General features: G+C 35.2%; 2 protein-coding genes and 1 pseudogene across 2 annotated transcripts; 2 read left to right on the top strand and 1 right to left on the bottom strand.

Annotated features, from left to right (window-relative positions):
* Nucleotides 1–836: 836 nt before the first annotated feature.
* LOC122587964 lies at nucleotides 837–6,998 on the top strand (annotated as a pseudogene).
* Nucleotides 6,999–10,740: 3,742 nt separating this feature from the next.
* LOC122587963 (transcription factor MYB1-like) lies at nucleotides 10,741–11,457 on the top strand. Its single transcript, XM_043760114.1, has one exon. The coding sequence runs from the start codon at nucleotides 10,741–10,743 to the stop codon at nucleotides 11,455–11,457; it is 717 nt and encodes a 238-aa protein (XP_043616049.1).
* Nucleotides 11,458–14,102: 2,645 nt separating this feature from the next.
* LOC122587962 (RING-H2 finger protein ATL66-like) lies at nucleotides 14,103–17,715 on the bottom strand. The gene is made up of 4 exons (XM_043760113.1): nucleotides 17,704–17,715; nucleotides 17,029–17,116; nucleotides 16,141–16,191; nucleotides 14,103–14,422 (listed from the first exon to the last, which is right to left on the bottom strand). The coding sequence occupies exons 1-4, from the start codon at nucleotides 17,713–17,715 to the stop codon at nucleotides 14,103–14,105; spliced, it is 471 nt and encodes a 156-aa protein (XP_043616048.1).
* Between the last annotated feature and the right edge of the window lie 9,170 nt (nucleotides 17,716–26,885).

Below are 26,885 nucleotides of genomic sequence, written 5' to 3'. Positions count from 1 at the left end.
GTACTATATATTTTTTTTGTATTATGTTTTAAATCTGGATTTGCAGTGTTCGAACTACATCATTTTAATTTGTGATGCAATTTCTATGTCCTAAAGTTGCTATGTAAGGTCTCGAGTGTTTATGTTAAGCCTTTTATTCACTTTCTTTTCTCAGTAACTGTTAGAACCCATCTAAAGCAAGAGAAATGCTTTAAAAGTCGTCATGCCTCACCAATTTCCCAGCAAACGTGTACCTAGGTCGACCATTTAGGGTAAAGGGTGTTCTTGGCATGTGACAAGCGGCTCAAAGAGTTCCAACTTGAGCTTCCCATTGGAGGTAAGGGTTTAATCCAGTTGGATAGTTATGGTTTGTTTTGACCACAAAGTTTAATTTAACACAAATAATAGATATGGCTAAAGTTTCTAGGGCTAAAAATATTTAAAAAGGAGATCAAGAGATGAGAATTTGGTGGCTGCTGGAAGATTCATTGCTGCAAAAGTTAACAACATTTCTATCTCTCATCTATTTTTTGCAGATGATGTTATTATTATTGGAGATTAGTCGGAGCATAACTTGGAAACTATCAGAATCGCCTTGAAACTTTTTTTTCTAGCATCGGGATTGAAAATTAGTATCCAGAAGTCTTCTATACTTGGTGTTGGTGTGAGTAGAGACGAAGTTGTTCAAATATCTTCTAAAGTGGGCTGCCAACCAGAATTTTTTCCATTCAAGTACTTAGGAATCCCGATAGGCCAGTACTTCAATGACAAGATTGAATGACTAAAGAGAGCTCACTGAAAAGTTTTCAAAGCGATTGTCAAGGTGGAAGGCAAGTTTATTATCGATTGGGGATAGGATGACCCTTATTACCTCGATCCTAGGATCCCTTGGTATCTACTATTTCTCCATTTTTCGTGCACCAGCCACTATACTGTCTAAACTTGAAGGGATGAGAGTAAAGTTTTTCTGGGGAAGTAATGGTGAATCGAAGAAAATAGCTTGGGTCAAATGGCCAATGGTTTTGGCGGAAAAATCTGTTGGAGGATTAAGTATAGGTAGCCTCAAAACATTTAATTTTGCTCTTTTATACAAATGGAGATGGCGTTTTCTCACTAACCCAAATACTCTTTGGGCGAGAGTTATTTATCCATCCACGGTATCGATAGTGCACTTTCCTTTCAAGTAAGAAAAGGTGGATTATGGTCCAAGATTTGTTCGGCTTTTGCAATTATTCACGATCAACACTCTATACCTCATTCAGTTATTACTCGTCAGGTCGGGGATGGGCGAAGTACTAGATTTTGGACTGATACTTGGCTTGGAGGAGTATCTTTAGCTAACAGGTACCCCCGTTTATTTGCTCTTGAAACTCAGCCGAATTGCTTACTATCTGATCGCTTCTCTGAACATTCATGGACTTGGAACTGGGGAAGGGGCATAAGGGGCGGCCGTGAGGAATCTCAACTAGAGGAGCTGATAAATAACTTACAGGCAGTAACATTGATTGCAAATCCGGATTCATGGTACTGGAACCTCAATGGTAACACTTTTTTTCCGGTAAGAGATATTAGACAACACTTAGATCTCTCGATCTTACCATTTGGAGATTACAAAACCCACTGGACCGTCTCCCTACAAGGCTCAACCTTAGTATTAGAGGTATGGAGATCACTTCTATATGTTGTCCTCTTTGTAATATGAGTGCAGAAACAGTGAGTCATATTTTCAAGGATTGCATTGTGTCAACCGAGATACGTATAATGATGTCGACATGGCTTCAAATTGCAATACCAGATGGGGACCCAAGTGAGTGTTTAGACCAAATATTGGGGACGCAACTAACAAAGAAAGCCAAGAATATTATTGAAGCCATTTTATCTATTTGGTGGTGGGTAATATGGAAGTATCGGAACAATGTTGTTTTCAAAGGAGTGACTATGCCCAGTCTAGAGATTTTTCGTGAAATTGTTTCTTTTTCTTATTTTTACATTAAATGTCGTAGTAGAAAATATAGTATAGTCTGGAACTTATGGCAAATCTGCCCCAAATATTTCATGTAATTTTAGTGTCTTTTCGGTAATTCGCCGAAAGTGCGTTAGTTTATAAAATTGATGTTGTAGAATTTAGATATTGATAATTCATCAGTTGATAAAACTTGTTTAGGCTTATCGATTCAAGAATATATCATTACTTTTTTATTTAAGCAAGGGGACCATATATAAAAGAAATGCACTCAAATGTTTGAGAAAAAAGCGAGGATATAGTGTTTGGGTGACTTTTAATCATTTTGACTATGGAAGATTTACCTATTGCATGCTATAACTTTCAGATGATTTGCTTTTCTAACAAACCAATATTTTTATCACGACAAGACATTTTTTTTTCAATTTAGATGATCGCTGCCTAACTCGGATATCTCGTGATTGTTTTTAAACTTTTCCTTGGCCACTCTAAGATTGTATCTAGCAGGATTCAAACCCAAGACATATTGTAACGATGTCATAATGATGTAAACCATAACCACATTGGAGTTGGTTATTTAGAATTTTGACAAAGATTTATTCAAAACATAAATTTACATTCACGCATAACATCCATATATATATGGCCTTCAAGAAGGCCAACAATACAATATGCAAAGATAATTAACTTTGTAAAAAGTGGGATGACAGAGGATGAATTTGGGTGCAAATAAACAAAATATATAACAATCAGGATTCTTTCATAAAATAAGAACAAAATTTATACACACTGTATTGTAAGAAGAACACAAAGAGATTAACAAAGATGCAAACTCTTAGGAGAATCATCTCGTTTCTCGTTTGTGATTCAACGATTACACAAAAATAATGAAGAAGAAGGAAAAGGAAACCTCATAGGCATATTACAGATATTGAATCCAAACTCGAAACTTTAGATCACCAAGTTCAAGTTATTTGAGAAAATTGCGCTAGACATAACCTTAATTTGATAGTTTTTGTTCCAAAGATGTCATATAATATGGATCAGAATTAGAGGTTTGTCCATAATCCTAATTGATTTTGTTCCAAACAAGGCACAAACATACAAAGATGACATTAACGAAAAAGACACATTACGAGTCACATATATCATGCTCGCATAGAAATCTTATTGTGGATCAAAGAATCTTTAGTGCCCAAATAGTCATATGTGTACCGCTTCTTATGTCAGATTCATACAATGACATTTGTGTATATGAAGATCATTATTTAACTTTTTCTTATTGCTTTACTGATATCATTGAGTTTGTTTTTTCCCTTCTTAGTTCTTAGTTCTTACTATCAATGATGGAACTATATATAGAGACGCAAACATATTTCATAATGCCTTTTGTTTTTCTTATTTTCAATTAACAAACAGTGATAAACTTGTGATGTCAAATTTCATATGTCACTTTGGCTTTTTGCTCGGTGTAATGAGACGACTAAATGTATGATATTTTTCCATTAAGTTATGGGGATGAATGAGTCTTTTGACTTAGATACATATGGTCTAACCAAGATATTATATTTTCAGTGTGAAAGCTACTCTTTTCCACTACCAATTTTTTCATTCAACATTTACTATTATATACTCTTTATCTATTCATGATAGCAGTTAGTGCAGAAAATAAGATACTCGTTTGTCATTTTAATATAAAGTTTTAAGCAATGTTGAATTAACTCGTATTCTTCCTTTGTTTGAAAATATTTACCACCCCCCCCCCCCCCCCCCCCCCCCCCCCCCCTCATTTAGCCAATAATACAACACCTGCGACGTGCCGCGCACGTCTTCCCCAAATGTAAGCGCAAATAATCAAAATGTTTTCAGAAAAAATATTGCTAAGTTGGTATTATTTAGTACAAATTAAAACAAGATAATGACTATATCAATAGTTTAGGAGTTCTTAATCTAAATTAAGACAATTAATCATGAAGCTATATGGCTATTTTATAGCTTCAATTCTATAATCTAATTGAAATGTTGAAATGAGTTTTAATTACTTAACCTTTTCTATTTAACGGTATGTTTTTAGGGAAATCTCTATGTCTAACTAGGGAAGCATTTTACTTTTTATCTAACATACAGTAATTTCTTTAAGTTTCAAGTTCCCCAAATAACAACTATATACCTAACTTAACAAAAGGTAAATTAATTAATACTTATTTGATTTTGTTATCATTAGGCTACCTAATTAATGCTATATATCCACACTTACCTTCGATTTTATCAATAAGACAGATAGTCGTAATGCAACAACAAAAGTAGAATGACAACAAAAGAAAACATGGCATGGCCTATATTTCCATCAAATAAGTTCTGGGTCCATGAGAATTATGGAATTGGTCCACATTCAAATCTAACTGATTTCTTGAAGATCTTTATAATTACAGTATAATTTAATCTTTTCTATATACTGTATCAAACAACTTTACCATCTACATCTTTGAACACATCTAACATATATGACCTTAAAAAAAATATACATATGTTACTTTGGTGTCAAATTTAGTACCACTTACATATAAAAAAAGGATAATGATAAATATGCCTAATAATGTGCCTAAAAGTATGCTTAATACATTTAAATTTTGACACATGGATTCCACATATTCTCTTTCATGATCTTTACCATTAGATTTGCCATGTGTCAATCCCTCCTCATTAGGCATACTTTTAGGCCCATATTTTAGGCACATCAATCATTTTCCATAAAAAAAATATGATTTTTGATTAAGATTTTGATCACTATAAATGAATTCATAATTTCGTGTTTTAAAAACCATATGATGTTATAAGAAGACTATAAGTTGAGGATTGAGATCCTCTAAGGTTGTACTAGTAAAGTTGGAAATTTTGACAATTGGATCAAAATCAATGGTTAAGATAAAAAAATCATCTTTGAATCGTGACCATTTTAATCTTAAGTTCAAGAGCTCTTCAACTTTACTGATAAAGTTGTTTTCAACTATATATGATATCTCTATCCGTTGAGGATTCTATCCTATATTGAACCAGTAAGTAAATTTAAACATTTTTTGAATGTAAAGTAAGAATAGACATTGATATTGAAGGCCCACCAATGACCAATGTAAGTGCTATAAGAATCATAATTATTGAAAGTGAAATTTGATGTGCCAATACTCCATCTTCATATAACATGCTCCAACTCAAAAACTTTACTTTTAACCCATGATCTTCTCTTTACAATAAAGTGAAGAAAGTTCAATTTAGTTTTGTTTTATGTATGTTTTCCAACACTTGTCATTAAAAATTAAACGAGAGATGATAGTAAAAAATAAAGACGGTTTATGTAATATACTCCCAACACAAAACATAAAAGGTGACTTTTTTTTTTTTACCAACACCACAACACGACAGAAATTTATATACCTTTTTTTATGAAATCAAATTTGGGTTCGTCATCTTACTAACATGAAAAAATAATAAGGAATAGAAAAGATATGATCTCAAAGAATATATGTATTAACAGTAGAGTAAGTGACAAAAATCTTTCTTGGATCCATGGACTGTTGTTTTCCCCAAATCGATCAATTTCTTTTTGTCATGCAATAATCATTTAAGTTGCTTTGCGGCTTAGACTTATTCAATTCTTTCAGAAATGATACCATTTAATCAAAGTGGTGAGGTGACTTTTGGATAACTCCTCCAAAGAAAAAGAACATGATTTTCTATTGGAGAACAAACCCTCACCATTCACCTTCATATATCTCAATACCATTAATCATCCATTCACTTGTAACTTATTGTTTCATTCATAATGGATGACCTTGTTTGGTCTTCTAGGACACAAGAAGATTATGGTGTTTCAATTAATCAATTTGGCAATTGGAATCATGCTTTTCTAACACCAAGTGTTCATCAAGTGATGATGAGTAGTGATTTTGATCATAATGGTGGTGGTGAATGTGAAGAAGATGGCAAAGTGGCAAGTGCTTCCAAGAACCATAGTGAAGCCGAAAAGCGTCGTAGAGACAGGATTAATGCACATCTTGCTACTCTAAGGAAACTTGTCTCCAACTCCGATAAGGTAGTAATGAATGACCTTCTTGTTTCTCATCAATGATCCCGATATTAAGTCCTATATGTAAGACAATCTTTAGATTTTGAACCAAAACTATTTTCCAAATTACTCAACTTACATCGTGGATACATGTTTATGCAATGAGAAATGTTGCAAACAAAAGTGAGGTTTTTTAATCGATCAAGTCAATAGACATCAAAATTATCTAAATATAATGTACAATTATACAAAACTTCTTGCTACTAAAAGCTAGGATGTGCTCTAAGTTTCTCATTTTTGTTGCTAGATCTTTTTTTTTGTTAGAAGGTTATTACAGCCGGTAGATATAGATGATATTAGCTAGCATATTGAAACATGTAATTAAGGTTAACGTAAATGCTTGTGTACCTAGATGGACAAGGCCACACTATTAGGGAAAGTTGTTCAACACGTCAAAGACTTGAAGTCGGAAGCTATGGAACTAAGCAAAGTGTTTAACTTCCCAACCGAATTAGATGAAGTAATTATCGATCTTGTATCTACCCCGGGTCCTTGTAACGATGCTCTCATCAAGGCTTCCATTTGTTGTGAAGATCGTCCTGAATTATTTTCAGAGATCAAGCATGCCTTCAATAGCCTAAGATTAAACATGGTCCAAGCTGATATGACTTGCTTGGGTGGCAGGATAAAATGCAACTTCATCTTTTGTGTCACGAATTATACAAATAGTGATGAAATTACAACATTGAAACACTCTCTTAAATTAATACTAGGTAGAATTGTTTCATCTTCTTCTTGGACAACATCATCAAACTGTCGTATCAAAAGCAAGCGACAAAGGTTCTTTTGCTCCCCGAATTATGACACCGATGATCGTCGATGAAGAAAATATATATGGTTCATGATCGTGTGAAAAATAAATCGTTGATGATAAATTGTGGTGGTCAATAGTAGTTGTTCTTTTTGGTTGTGTGTTTAATTTTTTAGGTTGATTACAAGTGTTTTGAATTTATTATTTCATGTCTATTGTTTCCCCTAGGGTTTTATGTAATGGGAGAGACGTTTGTGACGTTTATTAATTGTATGACTTAGAGTTTAAGTTATTGGCTTTGATGGTTATTCATAAAATAACTCCCAATGACATCTTCTACGGGTTCTAGTCTCAATATCGACTTTGACGGTATATGGGGGACGTTGTGGTGTAGGCAACTTTACCCCTAACAAAGGTAAATAGACTGCTTTCAGGTCTACCAAATGTATAGGAAGACCTTCAGCCTTGCTTGACATGAGGATCGAACCCATAATTTCTATCTCCATAAGCAAAAGCTTCAACCACTGATCAATCCTAGTTGCTTTTTTGATGTTAATTTATCATATTTCAAATTTTATTGGCTATGATCACGATTTACCTTTATCTGGCTATGCTTTTGGTTCTTGGATGACATCGATATTTTAAAATAATTTAGGGCTTGGTTTGGATGATGTTGACTACATAATTTTTTGATGTAGTTATTCTGAAAATCATGGAACATTTTTGTATATAGCAATCATTCGTTTGATCTGTATCACTGTGTATGTGACTTAATCTATTAATTTTGCAATCAACTGCATAATAGATTTTCCCAATAGTTTAAACAACTACAATGTTTTTACAAAGGTGATTGTTGAAGGAAACTTTCTCCGCCATCCAAAAATGGGAAATTAACTCAGACGACGGTAATAAGTTGTTTTAATCGAATCCCGTTACATCCAATGGTGAGTAGGCATTAAGAGAAAACCACTCTAGGCTCCCAATATTTGGGGATTACCAAGGGTCGAGTACCCCCGCCTCTTATGTAACACCTGAAGACTCAACTAACCGAAATGGAATCATTATCACACAAACACCCTAAATATAAACATTTGTTTTAAGTGGGAGCCTTAAATGGATAGTGGCTTGTGTGTTGGTTTAAAGTTTACCGGAAAATGGAATGTAATGTTGTTAGATAAGGATAGATCTGCATAACACTAAGGTATTAAATTGCATTTTTGAGTATGGTTATATCTTTAAACATGTTCACAAATAATGTAATCCAAGATCTAGCAAGTCTTTGGGTTAAATACATTAATATGTTCGTATGGATATTCATATATTTGAATATTGTTTCATCTAATACACGTGTTCATCAACCGTCCAAATTTAAAAGAATTTTAAAAGCTTTTGGTTTCGCATGGTTTTGGTTGTTGTGAAAAAAAGGAAATCATGTGATCTATCTCATGGCATGTATAGGTAATGAGCCCGTCATCTTTCATGTAATTTGTACTAGTTGGTTTATTGCTTAGGTATCTTGTCGAAACAATTGACGAAGCTGTTAGAAAAAAAATCATTCATCTTTTACCTTCCATTAAATTGAATTTGGAATTTTGAAAAAAATTTCTTTTGTCAAAATTTGAATTTGACTTAAATTAAAAGTTTTGACTTTTACAAAATTCTCCTGCCACATCTAACCCAAAACCTGCAGTATGCTTAATGGGCAAAATTGATATAAGTGGAATTTTTCTGCCAAATTACCCTTTTTCTTGACGTACCTGAAAGTATTTTGAAAGAAATTGGTCCAAGAAATTTTCTCACCCGACCAAGTAATTTGTTCGTTTTGATAAGTTGAAGTATTGACCGAGAAATTTCACTTGAAAATGAGAATTATTTCGACGAAAGGACCTAAAAATTTCCTCATATAACAAAGAAAATTATTCGGTTACTATTCCAATGATGCAAGTAAGTCCCTAGTTTAGCTTATCAAAATTTTCTCGTACCATATAAATTAAAGTTACCATATCTATACACGCGATGCGGTGGCGAGTAGAGGCAGTGGTGGTGTGGTGGTGGCGACTGGTGATGACAGCGACGAGAGATTTAGGTTGTTGACGTAAATGGGGATAATGTAGTCTTTTTAAGAGTTGAAGGATAAATGTTGTAAATTAATTTATTAAGTTTATTTTCAATAGACTATGTATTTTAGTTGTTAAAAATGTTGATATACTAAGAACATTTTAAACATTTCAAAATCTTTAAGACAAAAAAGATCTAAAATCCTTTATAATATAGTAAGATGAGGTATAAATTTATTGAAGGGGTAATTTATTTTATAAAAAAATTAAGATAGATTTATTTTTCTATTTTGATGTTGATTAGTTAAAAAAACTTAAAATATATTCTTTTATAATGTTTTCTGAGATACTTGATGATGATTATTAGAGTAATTTTTTTCTTTTAAAAATATAATAAAAAAGAGTTATTTATATTAATCTTTCTATTTTATTTAATATCTGCATTAACTGAAGTGTTCATTTTCAAAAGTATATTATTAATTTTAAACTTTATCCTTAAAAGTTAAACATTCAAATGAGTTGTCATTATAGACAATGGAGTAAAATTGAGATATGATAGAACAATAACAATATTTTTCTTTTGTTATAAACAATAACAATTTTTATTTTGTTGCGTTCTTATAACTAGTAAGTTTATCATAGGGTTTTTTATTTAATTTTTTTTTCTTAACCAGTTCTAGATTTTATATAAGTTATCTAAAATAGCGAAAACATATAAACACAAAATGGTTGTATTGTTTTTAATACAATAAAATAAATCTGTATACGGCCTCCTTTCTAGATGTCGTTCACCCTGCATGTTTGGTCTTTTTAATTTTATGTTAAATTTTGATCGTGGTTGCCATCTCATTTTAATTTTTGATTTATGAGTAGTATCAGTGTCGGCTTAAGCCTTTTAGGGCCTTAAGCGAGATCAATTTTGGGGGCCTAGCTAAACATAAACGTAAACAAACAAAGCAAAAAAGAAAGGTACATGCATCATCGCGAATATATAAAAGCAGTGTGAAAGTAGTTGTTGCTTGAAGAGAAAGGTATAATCACGATACTTTTTATAAACTTTGAAGAGTTGAGAGATTAGGGAGCTAAAACATTAGAGAAACAGGAGATATAAAATTGAATGTTACAATTATGATAAACCGATAGCCACATTTTGAATTACTCTAGGTGAGTAATGGAACTTTGACTTTCAAAAGAGTGAGGTAAATGCTCACAAATATCAAAGGCAGCTAATTTTTAGATTAACTTAGGAGTATTAATTTATTACCTTTCTAAAAAAACATCCATATAGACATAGCGCAACTGTTCGAAGTTTTGGAGGTCTCTTAGTAGTTGACGGGCCTTAGGCCCGTGCCTTATCCAACATTATTATCAAGCCGGCACTGAGTAGTATAATGAATACAAAAATAAACACGATAGTTGAAGCCCTGCAACACGCGGACTAATAAACTTACTAGTTAGAAATATTCTACGCTAACTATAATTGTTGTAAACTTACCAGCTAGAACTATTATATGCAAACTACAATTGTTGTTTATGATATTTTGAACTTGATATCGAGTTTTCTTAATGGAACAAATATAGATGCATTCATGCATATATAGAATGTTGAAACAACAGTTCTCGTAGTAATTCAGTTGCTAAATATATATGGATGGCAAAACTAACTAACTTATAAAATTATGTTATAGGCGTTCATTCCATGGGCGAGCAGTTTACGGTTCATGCCAATAACTCACTCCTTTTCAAAACGGTTAACATCCTTTTTTAACCCCTTAAATCCCTCTACTGTTTCAATTACATTTTCAGTTTTATTAAACAAACTTTCATCTATTGTTTTGTTCACAACAATCTTTAATAAGTTTCTCATATGGCGGAAAAGGATGACGAAAGTAGTCAAAACAACAAGATCAAGGGTTCTTGGAGCCCAAAAGAGGACGCCACCCTTGTGTCGCTAGTGGGAAAGCACGGTGCGCGCAACTGGTCCTCTATTAGTTGCGGCATCCCTGGCCGTTCTGGCAAGTCTTGTCGCCTAAGATGGTGTAACCAGCTTAGCCCAAACGTGGAACATGGCCCATTTACTCCACAAGAAGATGATGTTATAATTCGAGCCCATGAGGTTCATGGCAACAAATGGGCCACTATCTCTAGGCTTCTTCGTGGGCGAACTGATAATGCTATAAAGAACCATTGGAATTCTACACTTAGGCATCGGGCAGGGTCAAACTCAGCCAGCACTAAACGTTCATTTGGTGATGTGTCAAATGAGTCAATTCAGTCAGATGAAACTGGGTCAAAAAGACATAGCCCGGTTGTATTAGTGGACTCAAATGGGCCAGAGACATTATTGAGTCTTATGCCTCCCGGAGAGATGATGGTAGTTGAAGGTCAAGCGGAGAACAAGGTCGTGGAAGTGGCGCTGAATGATGATAAGGACGACAAGTGGATTGCGGGCATTGATGACACGTGTTTGATGTCCATCATGAAGCGTATGATAGCAAAGGAGGTTCAAACATATATCAATAGTTTATGGGCCAAAGAAGATTTTGGGTTTACATTCCAGCCCACGAGCCAAAAACGCAAATAACATAAGTTAGTATGAAAAAAAAAATAGAATTGCGTTTTCATTCCATGTCATAATATAAAGTTTAATCCATCAAACATTTAAGATGCATTTTTTTCATATATGATATATCAATCTATATCTATATTAATGGTAAGACTTAACTCTTAAGAGAATCATAGATTTACATTTGTGGGAACAAATTTAAAATTTAATTTGGTTTAAATGCATTAAATCTGTTAGGGTCGTTGATCGTAATCACAATACATGAAACAACAACGAACCGATATCTATTGGTTGGAAGGCTAACATAAAATATACTGATGTGGTGGATAATGTACTTAAAAAAATAGTGATATTAAATTATGGATCATGTCCATGATATGGTTATGCTTTCTTATTTAATCGTAGTCGCAGTTATGAACTATGTTGCTAACATGGTTCGTGAGTTATAAAAAAATGATTTAAATAAATAAAGAAATATTAAACTTATATATTGATTACTATAATTAATTTATTATCAATAATAAAAAAAACTGTAAAAATGAAAATTAACTAACTAAATAATGCCACTTTGCGTCCAATTAAGCGTAAGGTAACCAGTGCCGGCTTAATAGGTGTGGTGGGCTAGGCAGGTACCTAAGACCCACACTTAGTTAAGGCCCCCAAATTTTAACGGAATGGATATTTACTATGCTTATACTACTGAGTATATATTAAGGTCAACAATCCTTTTTTTTATTATGTATATACTACTAAGTATATACTAAAGTTTTTACTTGGCTTTATTTACTATGTATAATGATTTTAACTCTATTTTTGTTTCGTATGTTTTGATCGTTAGGTACTTTTTTTTTTTTATTGATTTCTGATATGAGTTTTATTTGTATTTACAAATCTTTATATGCATATGTATATATGTGGGTGATGGGTTTCAAAGAAGACACATGAAAACATCAATAATAATAACAGATTCCTCATTGTTATGCATGTGATCTAATTAGCGATCAAATATGACAGTGACATGAATCAAAATCATTGACAAAAGTTTTAAAATTGGTCTCTTGTAGAACTAACTAAATTATTGTTAGAGACTTTTAAGGGAGGTCCTCAAAATTAGTCCCGCTTAGAGCCCAAAAAAGCTTATGCCGGCCTTGAAGGTAACGTACCAAATTTTCTCGAATGAATCATGTTTTAGTTGTAGAAAATAAATATAGACATAGATAAGATATCTTAAAGTAAGTTGACATGAAATCCTGTGATTACAATTACAATAAAGAATATTTATCATACGAGTCATGTGACTTATGTCACAATAAATGATCATAAAAAGTCTGAAATATCCATAAAATATCTAGAGATCTAGCATACGTTATCGTAACCAGATGCGTTTGAAAACCTCTCGTCGAATAGATACCAAACTTAAATTTTTTTTTATGAATAACATCTTATTCACCTAAAGATATACTGTAGAAAGGAAAACTCATCCAACCAACAACAAACAAAAATCAAATACATATAGAAAACTCATGTAGTATAGAACAGCCCAATATTAATGCTAAAAAAAAAAAAAAAAACAGCCCAATATAAAACTTTGAAAGTTCGATCCAGAACCCATATGTATAGTAAGGAAAAGGAAGGAGCATCGCGCATATGGAAAATAATTTGTGTAACTCAATAACATAAGATTGTTGATTGTTATAAACTCAGTTATCATTAATCATATTTTAGTGGTTATATTATCATAATTTTTAATTTGTTCTAACCTAAGTATATCCCCAAGAGAAGATATTTTTTAAAAATATTGTTGAGATAAAATTAGCGGAACCAAGCTGAATGTGGCATTCAAAAATAATCATACGAGTCGTTTTACAATAATGTAAAATAAAATGAACAAGGTGATAATAGTCTAAATTCACAACAATGTAAGATGAGTAAATACATAGGCAGAAACACATACATCATAACCGCGTGTAGCTTCGGCTACAGATTGATGAATGTATGTAGTGTATTTTCTTTAAAAAAAAATAATGTATATTTAATTGATGTTAGAGGTCAAATAAAAGTATAACACTTGTTAATGTAATTAAATCTAAACTTTCACAAGCTTCCAAACAATACAACTCATAAAGACATTTTTGTGAATAAATAATTAATGATTATTATCAAAGTGCCAAAAACCCTTAAAAATTGTAGAAATAGACGAACAGCAAAAAATTGTTAAAAATATGTATTATTATTAATTTACACCGATACAATACTAGAGATAAAAACTTTTGTCTTACGGCCTATTTTCAATCTTGGTTCTGATATAATACACATGACTAGTAGATAGTCTAGCTACAAACTTGTTAAATATTTTGATGTTGACGCATGACACGATAAGTATTCAAGCGTAAAAAAAAACTTATTCTATGAAAGTTAACCACTAATCATTCATGTAATTATCACTCAATTTTTAATCATGTTCATAGGCTTACTTAATCGCCGTATCATTTTTGATGAAAAAATTAAAAATAAAATGTTGTAACTTTAAAAGATGAATCATATGCACATGGACGAATCTTTCCTCAATCATCTCGGGTGACCCAAACAATTTAACTAATAAGAATACTTCTTTAAAAAATAAAAAATAATTAACAAAAGGAATTTAAATGAATACAACCGAGTCAAACAGGCGGTGAGTCGTCGACGACTCGTACAGAAGTTCTGCAAATAGGACAACTCGAATGTGTAATCAACCACTTGTCAACACACTCACAATGATAACAATGTGAACAACTTGGCAACTCTTTTAACTTATCACCGTCTTCAAAAACTCCAAGACAAATACTACATTCCGACGACGACGTTTCATTGGCACCTTGTTGGTAGACAATGATTGGCAAGTTGTTGATCGTGGCAGCATCAAGACCACCAACTTGTGGTTGTTGAGATAATGGCGTCAAAGAAACCCCAGAAATGGCAAAAGAAGCAGAGCTAGTATGAGCTACATAACGAGAATATATATAGAAACATGTACATATAATGATGATTATAGTAAAGAGAACTATGATGTATAAAAGTGTGCTGCCTTGTATCTGGAAGTTAACATCATCTAAGTCGTCGTCTTGCCAATGAAATGTGTGAGAATTGCCTTGGTCGTTGGAAGTCATTAATTGTGTGCTAGCTAGCTTAGTTTGTTGATGGCTAGATAAGTTGGAAGTGCAGCTGAAGTGACATGGTTTTGTTGGTGTGTGATTTTTGTGATATGATGTTTTATGTGATGATCAGATCTATCTATAATAGGGAAGGAATTGAAGTCAAGGATCTAGATGGGAATAGAGGAGAAATTAATTTAATTTTAGTCAAGTGGAGTCGCCATTGCCAATGCCATTTGCCCTATCAAGTGGGTGCTTTTTCTAAGTTTTAAATGGTTAACCAAAAAGGCAAACCATCTTAATAAAGTTTTTGAAGATAGGCATCACATGTATTATGTAAAAAAATTAATAAAAGTAACGTCCAAAGTCATTTTCTATGAGTTATAGTTCTTAATAACGTCTTCCACAATATTGATATATAAACAGGTTTACCTTTACATGTAAAAAAACTGCGTTCTGATTCTACTTAAGACAGAAAAAAACTTATGACCTTGAAAGAATTAAATCTTTCTATAGACATGAATAACATTTTCAAACCAAGTACGATGCAAGAAGGATTCAAGAAAAGGTTCTCGGGATTTAGTTATGGGATTAGTATTTTAGAATGTAAACAACTTTACACGAATTGTCATAATGTGTATCGAACTTCAATCTCGTGTATTGTATGTAATGAACTTTCAAATTATGTGCATTTTATGTATCCGAGTATATGTGACAACTATATAAGCTGTCATTTGTCAAGTTTTGATTGGTCAAATACATACAATGCACATGATTTGAAAGTTCATTACATACAATGCACGAGATTGAAGTTCGATACACAACATGACAATTCTTGTAAAGTTTATGGGGTACTAATCCCTTTAGTTATTTACTTATTTGAAGCACCATATGTAAATTTACATATCTATCCTCCACTATATCTGTTCTTAATTAATGATTAAAATATGTGACATTCTATTATTCTTAATAACCATAATAAATTAATAATAAGCTGAAAATATAACATAGGTTATCCAAACACCCCCTAAAAGAATCGTTTATAATTAGTGCGACCATCGTCACAACCAGGAGTAGTATACATATGTTTTGTTATCAATGAAACTAGCTTTTTAGAAAGAAAAAAAAAAAAGTAAAATCCAGGGGGGTGTTTGGCCTAGGCCGCCTAGTTTATATTAGAACAATAAAAGCCAATACAGTATAGTGTTCGTTTAAGCTATTTTGGCTTATGCTTTTGGGTTTGTATAAGCCAAAAAACAAAACTTTTATAACAAAGCCTAAAGCCTTCCTTTCTTAAACCAAAAGCTAATTCAAACACTAGAATAAAAGCTTATAAACTAAACACCACCAAAACCACAAGACACCCTCCATTCAGTTTAGACGAGTGAGAGACTCAAACATATTGATACTCACATGATTTTATTACTCGTATTTCAAAACCCAACGGGTGATACCAATGATGTTTTTCATCGAGTTAAGCAAGCGATCACTATCATTATAATGTATGAAGAAGAACCTGTCGATATCTTGAGGTTTAATTCGAGTCATTATGTGAGCACTCAGCAACGAAGTCCAACAGCAGCTCCAACAGCCTGTTGATCTCCAACTTGCAAGCAGCCTAAACATAAAACAAAAATCAAACAACAACAAAATTAGAACATCAATTAATAACATTAAATATAAAAGAAGATGTGTAAGTAATAGTAATAGTACATCCATAAGATAAAGAATAGCATTCTCATCGTCACTCTGATTGAACTGTTTGATAAAATGGGAATCGAAATCCTTCAACTTGTTTTGGAGGACTTTTTCGTCATTATCATCCTTATGCTGGATTCTGATCTCTGCGCATTTCTTACAGAATTCGATTACTACTTTTTTATAGATGTTTTTTATTTTGAGAGAGAGCTCGCCGTGAAATTCAGACTCGTAAAAGCGACGGAGCAGATCAGATTCTATTGTAAGAATCTCATCCACCATCACCGGACCCTCGTTTAATTTTAGATACATACCACACCACGTCGTCTTCTTCATCTTATTTGACATGGTCGGTCGTTCCAAAACCGATTTGATTTAATATGGGGAACAAGAAAATAAAAAAAGCCCTGATTTGATTTGGGGGTTTTGGAACTAGTCTTTACTAAATCTATACTTTAACACTTTTACTCCTTTTTTTCCTTTCAATTTCAAACACCAATTAACCAGAATAACAGAATTAGTCGTTTCAGTGATACTGAATTTTATTACCAAAAGGGGATAAGTGCTAAGCCTACACTCATGGAATTGAAATAACTACTAGACTAACAGCCCCTAAGTCTTACATAGACTACAGTAAAATTAAACAAAAACAAACAAGCATAACAAAAAATTGCATATGTGTAGATGTGGGGAGAAGCACTAGTAGTAAGGCATATACTCGGAAGATGTATGTGATACTGAAGAAAAACAAAAGAACCAAGTGTAACATACTCTTCAAAGAGAGGTGGATGCAATCCCCGAAAAATATCATCTAATCCGGCTGAAACAAGTGCTATGGCACAATGCTGTAAGGCACAAAGAAGATCAGTATTAGTATTAGTTTCAGGCGCACACAAGGAAAAAAACTGTGGAGTTATATCTTAAAGATAAACCAAATTTAATTTTAATTCACAGCTCAAGCATGTATCTTATAAAATAATTAGATGGAAGATAGAGGCGTCAACTGGAACATGCAAATTCTATACATGTAGCTTTAAGTGTACCAAAAAGATTATTCATTAGCAACCATCACTACACAACATTATGATCCAATGTCAATATAACACGTTTTGTTACCTACATTGGAATAAAAATATTCAACTTCCACAGACACGCGACTCTTACTATTGTTTGTCTTAAACTAGTTATATGAACAAATCGTAGTCATAAGAGAGAAGACGATGTGTATGTGTAAAAGAGAAAAAAAAATCCACCCAAAATTATCAAATCCGATGCTGTAGAAAATATCTCATTTCTAGGTGTCTACAAATTGATACAAAAATAATAACTCAAAACCTTGTTAACCATCATTCATATGTTAACCATCAAACTTGGATCCTCCAATTACTTGTTATGGAAAAATCAAATCACCCATATTCTCTCGTATCAAAACCTTCTCAGTCATGTTGATGGAACCGCTACTGCTCCCCCCGCTACTCGTACGGTGGCTGATAAAACTGTTGACAACCCTGGCATGGACCTTGGCTGATCAAAAAACGGTTATTATCCTTCATGCCTCTTTATCCGAGGAAGCCGATACATTGATTGTCGGTATGTCCACTGCCCGACAAATCTGGTCAGCCCTAGAGGCCGCCTATGGTAACTCCTCCATTGAAAGGGTTCACACCATCCGTGATCAGCTTCGACTCATTCAAAAGGGCACTAAATCTCTTGCCGAATATGGCCGGTTATTCAAAACCCTTTGTGATCAGCTTGCTGCTGTTGGGCATCCCGTAGATGATAGTGATCAACTACACTGGTTTCTTTGTGGCTTAGGTCCTTCTTTTGAAACCTTTTCTATCGCAATTCAAAATGCTAGACCCGCACCATCCTTTGCGGATTTGCTTGCTAGAGCCGAGAGCCATGAGATGTTTTATCAAGCCATACATCAGTCCTCCTCTCCTACTGTTGCCTTTACTGCCACTCGTCGGCCACCACCTTCTGGTGGTCGTGGTCGCAGTGGCACAACATCTTGGGCACCCAATCAGTATGGTGGTCGTGGGAGACGTTCACCACATTGCCAATTATGCCGAACCAATGGCCACTATGCCAACATGTGTCCCCAGTTATCATCCTTTGCTAAACAACCCCCTGCTGTTGATGATGACCTTGCCAAAGCCTTTGTTGCTCAATGTCGTGTTGCTACTGGTGCTCCAGATTGGTGTGTTGATTCTGCTGCTACGGATCACATGACGCCTCACATTGATAATGTTACTACTGCCACTACGGCTACAGGTAACAACCTTGTTTCTTTTGGGAATAATCAGTGCCTTCCCATTTCACACACCGGTTCTTCTCGTCTTCTTAATAATGTGGTCTTAAAGGATGTTTTTGTTGTGCCTCATCTAACCAAAAATCTTTTATCAGTGAGCAAACTCACTCGGGATAACCATGTGGATGTTTTGTTTTCTCATCCTAATTTCTTCATTCAGGATCGGACCACAAGACGGGTGCTGGCTCAAGGCACATGTGATCAAGGGCTTTATATTTTGCAATCAGGACCACAAGCATTTATTGCCTACAATAAGACTCCTAAAGCCTCTTTTGAAACTTGGCACTCTAGACTTGGGCATGTTCATTTTGATACTTTATTTTCTTTGAATAAACTTGGATATTTATCATTTACTGCTTTACTTCCTAAACCCAGGGTTTGCTTATCATGTCAAATGGCCAAGAGTCATAAATTACCTTTTGAGTTTAACTATAAACGTGCAACTCATCCACTTGATCTAATTCATTGTGATGTTTGGGGGCCATCACCAGTCGAGTCCCGTGATAATTTTCGATAATATATTGTGTTTGTGGATGATCATTCTCGGTTCTCATGGTTCTATCCCTTGGGTCGAAAATCTGATGTATATACAGCCATTGAGGTGTTTGTTGCATTTGTTCAAACTCAATTTTCACGCAAGATCAAAGTCTTTCAAAGTGATGGTGGCACCGAGTTTGTTAATCGCCGTGTTCGGGACTTGTTTGATGCTAATGGAACTCTTCACCGACTATCTTGTCCATACACACCTCCCCAAAATGCAAGGGCTGAACGAAAACACCGACACATTGTGGAAACCGGGTTGGCTATGCTTTTCAATGCTCATTTACCATCTACCTTTTGGGTAGATGCGTTTACCTCAGCTGTTCATATTATCAATCGGTTACCTACAAAGGTGTTAGATGGGAAATCTCCATTTGAAATACTTTATCATCGTGTTCCATATTACAATACATTTCGTACATTTGGGTGTCAGGTATTTCCTTACCTAAGACAATATTCTGAACATAAACTTGCCCCACGTAGCCTACCATGTGTATTTACTGGCTACAACTCTAAATATAAAGGTTTTCGTTGCCTTGATCCCGTCACCGATCGGATTTATGTCTCCCGTCATGCCCAATTTGACGAGGCATTATTCCCATTTTCCTCGTCCACAACTACTGCACCAAACCTCAATTTACTTGTCATCACCTTTTCTGATCACCCGCCGATTCTTAAATCTACCAGCCCTCCCGCTTCGAGTTGCCAACCACCTTCTAATATGACATCTCCATGCACTCTTTGCATGGATCCTCCTCTGAATCTTCCAGTAAATATTACTGAACCTTTAGCCTCTCACACCACCATACCCTCTCCTCCATCACCCCCTCCTCCATCACCACCCCAGCCTGCTCCTCAACAACCATTGCCCTTGGCTCCCACAAATTCGTCTCATCCTATGATTACTCGATCCAAATCTGGGATCTTCAAACCTCGCCACATCGCTAATTTGTCTCAACTTAACAACCTTCCCCTGCATTGTGCTCTCTATGCTACCACTGATCCAACCTCCTTTAAAACCGCTGAAAGGGATCCAAAGTGGGTTAAGGCAATGCAACAAGAACTAAATGCCTTACATAAAAACAACACTTGGTCTCTTGTTCCCCGTCCAACAAACAGAAACATTGTGGGCTATAAATGGCTTTATCGAACTAAGTTTCACTCTGATGGCTCAGTGGAACGTTACAAAGCACGCCTTGTCGCCCAAGGGTTCTCTCAAACACCGGTTCTTGACTACTCACATACATTCAGTCCGGTTGTCAAGGCTTCCACTGTTCGTGTTATTCTGTCACTTGCGGTCATTAACAAATGGAACTTACATCAACTTGATGTCAACAATGCCTTTTTACATGGCCATCTTGCTGAGTGTGTTTACATGGAGCAACCTCCTAGTTTTGCTCATCCTAGCTTTCCTCATCACGTTTGCAAACTAAATAAAGCATTATACGACCTCAAACAAGCACCCAGAGCATGGTTTCACCGTTTGAGCACCTTTCTTCTTGCCAATGGTTTTAAGGGAAGTCGGGCAGACACATCCTTGACAGTGTTCAAAAGTGACACATGTATTATGTATATGTTGGTTTATGTTGATGATTTGATTTTTACCGGCAATGATGAGAAAGCTATCACCTCATTTATCACCAGATTGAATAAGGAGTTTGCTATCAAGTATTTGGGTCACTTAAATTATTTTCTTGGTCTTGAAGTTACATACTTGAAGGACGGGCTCTTTCTTAATCAATCTAAGTATGCCCAGGAGATCCTCAATCGAGCCCACATGAAAGATGCTAAGCCATGCTTCACGCCTCTATCTACTAACATTTCATTTATTAAGGATGGTGAACCGTATTCTGATCCTAAACAGTACCGTGCTATAGTTGGAGCATTACAATATTTGACTATCACACGCCCAGATATTTCATATGCTGTCAATCAGGTGAGTCAATTTTTGAGTGCTCCAACTACCGATCATTATCAGCAAGTTAAACGCATTCTCAGGTACATCAAAGGGAAGTTGGCATATGGCTTGACCTTTGCTGCCCAATCACAGTCAACCCTACTCGGCTTCTCCGACGCTGACTGGGCTAGGTGCCTTGAAACCCGACGCTCTACATATGGCTATTCAATTTTTTTAAGGGGAAATCTCGTATCCTGGAGTGCAAAGAAACAGCCCACTGTTTCACGGTCAAGCTGTGAATCTGAGTATCGTGCCATGGCAAACACCACAGCAGAACTTATTTGGTTGTCACACCTGATTCAAGAGCTTTATGCTTTACCTGCTAGTCGCCCGACTTTGCTATGCGATAACAGGAGTGCAATTTTTCTTACTCAGAATCCTATTTCACACAAACGAGTCAAACATATTGAATTGGATTATCACTTCATTCGTTAGCTTGTTACCACTGGAAAGTTACACACCCGCTTCATTCCAACCAAGCTTCAAGTGGCAAACATCTTTACAAAGAGTTTACCTCGTCCCCAATTCGAGTTCTTTCGACGTATTCTTCGATTGGGTCCGCCACCCTCTCGCTTGAGGGGGGGGGGGTGTTAACTAGTCTGTATACACGATAGCTAGTTTTGTAATTATATTATTTTTGTATCCACCTTGTGTAACTTTATAATCTATATATATATACTCCCACACATTGGTGGGGCATTCACTTTTCAATAATCAGATCCGCTTAAACCGAAGAGGAGTTATATTCGTTAACAATATCAGAATTCAGAAAGATACATTCTATGATGACTTGCCATCTTGTTTAGGTATTCATAAGCATCCCTCGGGTCTAGGTCATTAAGGATTCGAGAAAATCATGACTCTCTGCATCTTTATTAGGAACCACTGTTGAAATATTAATGTATTTCTAGAAACTACTAGAATAAATTAGTTGTAGTAAAAGTTAGAATTAACTAGGATTATCTAGAATCATTTAGATATTTGGTTAGTGTTTAATTACTAGAAATTTCTAGATTAGTCTAACCGACTTTGAAGGCCTATAAATATGGCCATCTTGTAACATATGGATGTAACAATAACAACATCAACAACTTCAATCAATAAAATCTAAGTTTATTTCTATCTAGTCCATCACATATTCAAACTCTTCTAAATCCCCTCATCATCAATTAACATCTAAACTATATTTAAGCATCACATAAATAACTAAAACTCATAACAATTCTAACAAGTGGTATCAAGAGCCGTGTTGGGCGTTTACTAAAAATACACCATGACTACCGTTGGTGCATACAATATTCCCGTTCCTATCTTTGATGGTGACAACTATGACTTTTGGAGTATCCGAATGAAGACATATTTCCAAGCACAAAGCTTGTGGGATATTGTCGAAGTCGGGTTCACAACTCTAAAAGATGTCGAGACTCTGCCTGCGGATCAAAAAGAAAAGCACAACAAAAATGTTGTGAGAAATGCTGCCGCTCTAGGCTACATTCAACAAGCCGTGACGCCATCTATTTTTCCACGTATCATGGGAGCTACAACAGCCAAGGAGGCGTGGAAAACTCTTCAAGAAGAATTTCAAGGAAGTGTCAAGGTGAGATCCGTCAAGCTACTAACCCTAAGGCGAGATTTTGAAAATTTAAAAATGAAAGATTTTGAGACCGTCAAAGATTACTACTCTAGAATCAAAGAAGTAGTAAATCAAATGAGAGCCTATGGAGACTATATAACCGACAAAAGGATTGTTGAAAAAATACTTATTAGCATGCCTGAAAAATATGATCATGTCGTTACTGCTATTGAAGAGTCAAAAGACATTGAGACTCTTTCAGTAATAGAACTAATGGGCTCTCTAGAAGCATATGAGGCTAGACTGAGCCGGCGAAGTGATGACTCACTTGAAAGTGCCTTTCAGTCTAAACTCAGAATGAGGTCTCAAAAATCTAACAGTGAGGGAAAAGAATTTTTGAAGAAAAATCAAGAGGAGGAGAAAAACCCAAAACGGGTTTGATCAGAGAAGAAAAAGCTACCCTCCATGTGGTATTTGTAAAAAGACAAACCACCTGGAAAAAGATTGTTTCCACAAAGGAAAGCCACAATGTAATAACTGCAAAAGATTTGGACATTTAGAAAAAGATTGTCGTCTAAAACAAAATCATCGAGCTAACTACACGAAAGAAGACGGAGATACACCGGAGAACAATAATCAACTATTCTACGCGTGTCATGCTGCGAATGAACAAAAGGAAGATATTTGGTTCATCGACAGTGGCTGTAGCAACCACATGACCGGAGATGAGAAATTATTCAGCAGCATCAACACGTCAGTAAAGTCCCGTGTCAAATTAGGGAATGGAGCACTCGTTGACACTAAAGGAAAAGGTACGATAGATGTCCAAACTAGTAACTGCACGAGATCCGTCAAGGATGTTCTTCTAGTTCCAAGCTTAGCAAGTAACTTGCTAAGTGTTGGCCAAATGATGGAGCATGGCTACTCTTTACACTTTGAAGATGAGACATGCGTTATTCGTGACAAGAAAAATAATAACAAATTAATTGCCGAAGTCAAAATGGAAAATAGAAATTTTCCACTTTGTTGGCATTACATCAGAGACACGGCCATGAAAGCTCAAGTCGAAGAATCATGGCTATGGCATCGAAGATTTGGCCACTTCAATTTTCACGCACTAAAAATTCTCCAACAGAAAAATATGATGAGGGACTTGCCTGGCATAGAGGAGATCACTGATACATGTGAAAGCTGTATGATGGGCAAGCAACATCGAAAACCTTTCCCTCGTGATAACGCTTGGAGAGCAAGGAGTATTCTAGAATTGGTACACACTGACGTATGTGGACCAATGAGAACTCCATCTCATAACCAATCCAGGTACTTCATCCTCTTCATAGATGATTATTCTAGAATGACCTGGGTATACTTCATGCGTGAAAAATCAGAAGTTTTCACGATATTCAAGAAATTCAAAACTTTCGTTGAAAAGAAAAGTGGCCATTATATAATAACACTAAGGAGCGATAGAGGAAAAGAATACACTTCTAGAGAATTTAATAAATTTTGTGAAGATGAAGGAGTTCACCGCCAACTAACAGTTGGTTACGCTCCCGAACAAAACGGTGTCTCTGAACGTAAAAACAAAACTGTAATGGAAATGGCCAAAACTATGATACATGAAAAAGGCCTTCCAAACAGATTCTGGGCAGAAGCTGTATACACGGCTGTATACTTGCTAAATAGATGTCCGACGAAGGCTGTGGAAAATAAAACTCCGATAGAAGCATGGAGTGGAAAGAAGCCATCAGCAAAACATCTATGAGTATTTGGATGTATCTGCTACATCCACATTCCAAAGGAGAAACGTCACAAGCTCCAAGAAAAATCAGATAAAGGAATATTCTTGGGCTATAGCACACAATCAAAAGGCTATCGAGTTTATAACCTAAAGTCAAATAAGCTCGTGATCAGCCGAGATGTGGAGTTTGATGAAGAAGCTTCTTGGAATTGGGAGAAAGAGAAAGTTGATAAACAGATATATCTTCCAAAAATATCTATGGAGACTCCTACTCAACAACCACTACAAATAGAAGATTCTGGAAGAGATGAAAGTACAGGAGAAACGAGCCCCACTACACCAACTTCTTCACCGTCAACATTACCTTTAGCACAAGAGGAATCAAGTTCGGAGTCAACACCTGGAAGAGTCAAAACATTAACTGAAGTCTACGAGACTTGCAACTACACATCTCTAGAACCTGAAAGCTATGAAGCTGCTGCCAAAGACGAAAAATGGGTGACAGCTATGAATGAAGAAATCAAGATGATCGAGAAAAACAATACATGGGAGTTAGTTGATCTCCCCAAAAATAAAGAAATCATTGGAGTTAAGTGGGTCTACAAAACAAAACTTAACCCCGATGGTTCTATTCAAAAACATAAAGCAAGACTAGTGGCTAAAGGCTACTCACAACAACCTGGAGTCGACTACAATGAAACTTTCGCACCTGTAGCTCGACTTGATACTATAAGATCACTTGTGGCATTAGCAGCTCAAAGAAGATGGAAGATTCATCAACTAGATGTGAAATCAGCCTTTCTAAATGGGTTTCTGGAAGAAGAAATATACGTAGAGCAACCACAAGGATTCGTCACGAAAAGAAAAGAAGATCAGGTTCTCAAGCTAAAGAAAGCTTTATATGGACTAAAACAAGCTCCACGAGCTTGGTATAGTCGTATTGACAGCTACTTCACAAGTTCTGGATTCAGGAGGAGTGAAAGTGAGCCTACGCTCTACATCAAAACCCAAGGTAACTCTGACACTCTCATTCTTTCCTTATATGTCGATGACCTAATATATACGGGAAATAATGAGAGAATGATACAAGAGTTTAAACATGACATGATGAAAACATTCGAGATGAGCGACCTTGGATTGATGCACTATTTTCTTGGCATCGAAATTAGTCAAGAAAATGAAGGCATCTTTATATGCCAAAAGAAATATACCGAAAACCTCCTGAAAAAATTCAAACTATACGGTTGTAAAACCGTAGCCACACCATCAGTTGCCAATGAGAAGATGAGAAAAGAAGATGGATCTGAGAAGGCGGATACTTCAAGATTCAGAAGTCTCATTGGAAGTCTACTCTACCTAACAGCTACAAGACCAGATATTATGTACGCAACAAGTCTGCTATCCAGGTTCATGCAAAACCCTACTCAGATACATTATGGAGCTGGAAAACGAATATTAAGATACTTGCAAGGTACCATGAACTATGGAATATGGTACAAGCCCACTACAGATTCAAAGCTGCAAGGATATACAGATAGTGATTGGGCCGGATCGGTGGATGACATGAAAAGTACTTCTGGATACGTATTCACACTTGGATCTGGAGTAATCTCATGGGCGTCTAAAAAGCAAGATACAGTGGCACAATCATCAGCAGAAGCCGAATATGTTGCAGCCGCAAATTCAGCAAATCAAGCTATATGGCTAAGGAGAATTCTAGAAGATATGGGCGAAACACAAGATGAAGCTACAAAAATATTCTGCGACAACAAGTCCTCAATTGCAATGGCAAGGAACCCCGTGTTTCACGGAAGAACAAAGCATATCTCCATCAAGTATCACTTTCTTCGAGAAGTGTCGGCAAAGAAAGAGATTGAGCTACACTACTGCAAGACTGAAGAACAAGTTGCAGATATTTTCACTAAAGCATTGCCAAGACCAAAGTTCGAGTTCTTGCGTAACATGCTTGGAGTAACATCGAAATACATTAAGGAGGAGTGTTGAAATATTAATGTATTTCTAGAAACTACTAGAATAAATTAGTTGTAGTAAAAGTTAGAATTAACTAGGATTATCTAGAATCATTTAGATATTTGGTTAGTGTTTAATTACTAGAAATTTCTAGATTAGTCTAACCGACTTTGAAGGCCTATAAATATGGCCATCTTGTAACATATGGATGTAACAATAACAACATCAACAACTTCAATCAATAAAATCTAAGTTTATTTCTATCTAGTCCATCACATATTCAAACTCTTCTAAATCCCCTCATCATCAATTAACATCTAAACTATATTTAAGCATCACATAAATAACTAAAACTCATAACAATTCTAACAACCACCCCCACCAAGAGCTAGCTAGTTGAAATATAATACTTCAAATCAAAATACACAACAAAAGCAACTTAGTAGAGTGAATGGTTAAATACAATGAAATGAAGATACCCGTAAGCGCATCTTACACACACACACACACTATATACTCCT

Source organism: Erigeron canadensis, chromosome 2, assembly GCF_010389155.1.
Source record: "Erigeron canadensis isolate Cc75 chromosome 2, C_canadensis_v1, whole genome shotgun sequence".
NCBI classification, from domain to species: domain Eukaryota; kingdom Viridiplantae; phylum Streptophyta; class Magnoliopsida; order Asterales; family Asteraceae; genus Erigeron; species Erigeron canadensis.
This window is presented reverse-complemented; position numbering and strand designations above follow the sequence as displayed.

Bases quoted from the DNA above. Each gene is read 5' to 3' on its own strand.
- LOC122587963 (XM_043760114.1), top strand. From the start codon at position 10,741: ATGGCGGAAAAGGATGACGAAAGTAGTCAAAACAACAAGATCAAGGGT.
- LOC122587962 (XM_043760113.1), bottom strand. The intron at 16,192-17,028 runs GTTCTTTTGTTT...TTTTATGTTTAG, and splicing joins TGAAGAGTATGTTACACTTG to GCTGCTTGCAAGTTGGAGAT. The intron at 14,423-16,140 runs GTTGCTGAGTGC...CTCGTTATGTAG, and splicing joins TGGAGCTGCTGTTGGACTTC to CTCATACTAGCTCTGCTTCT.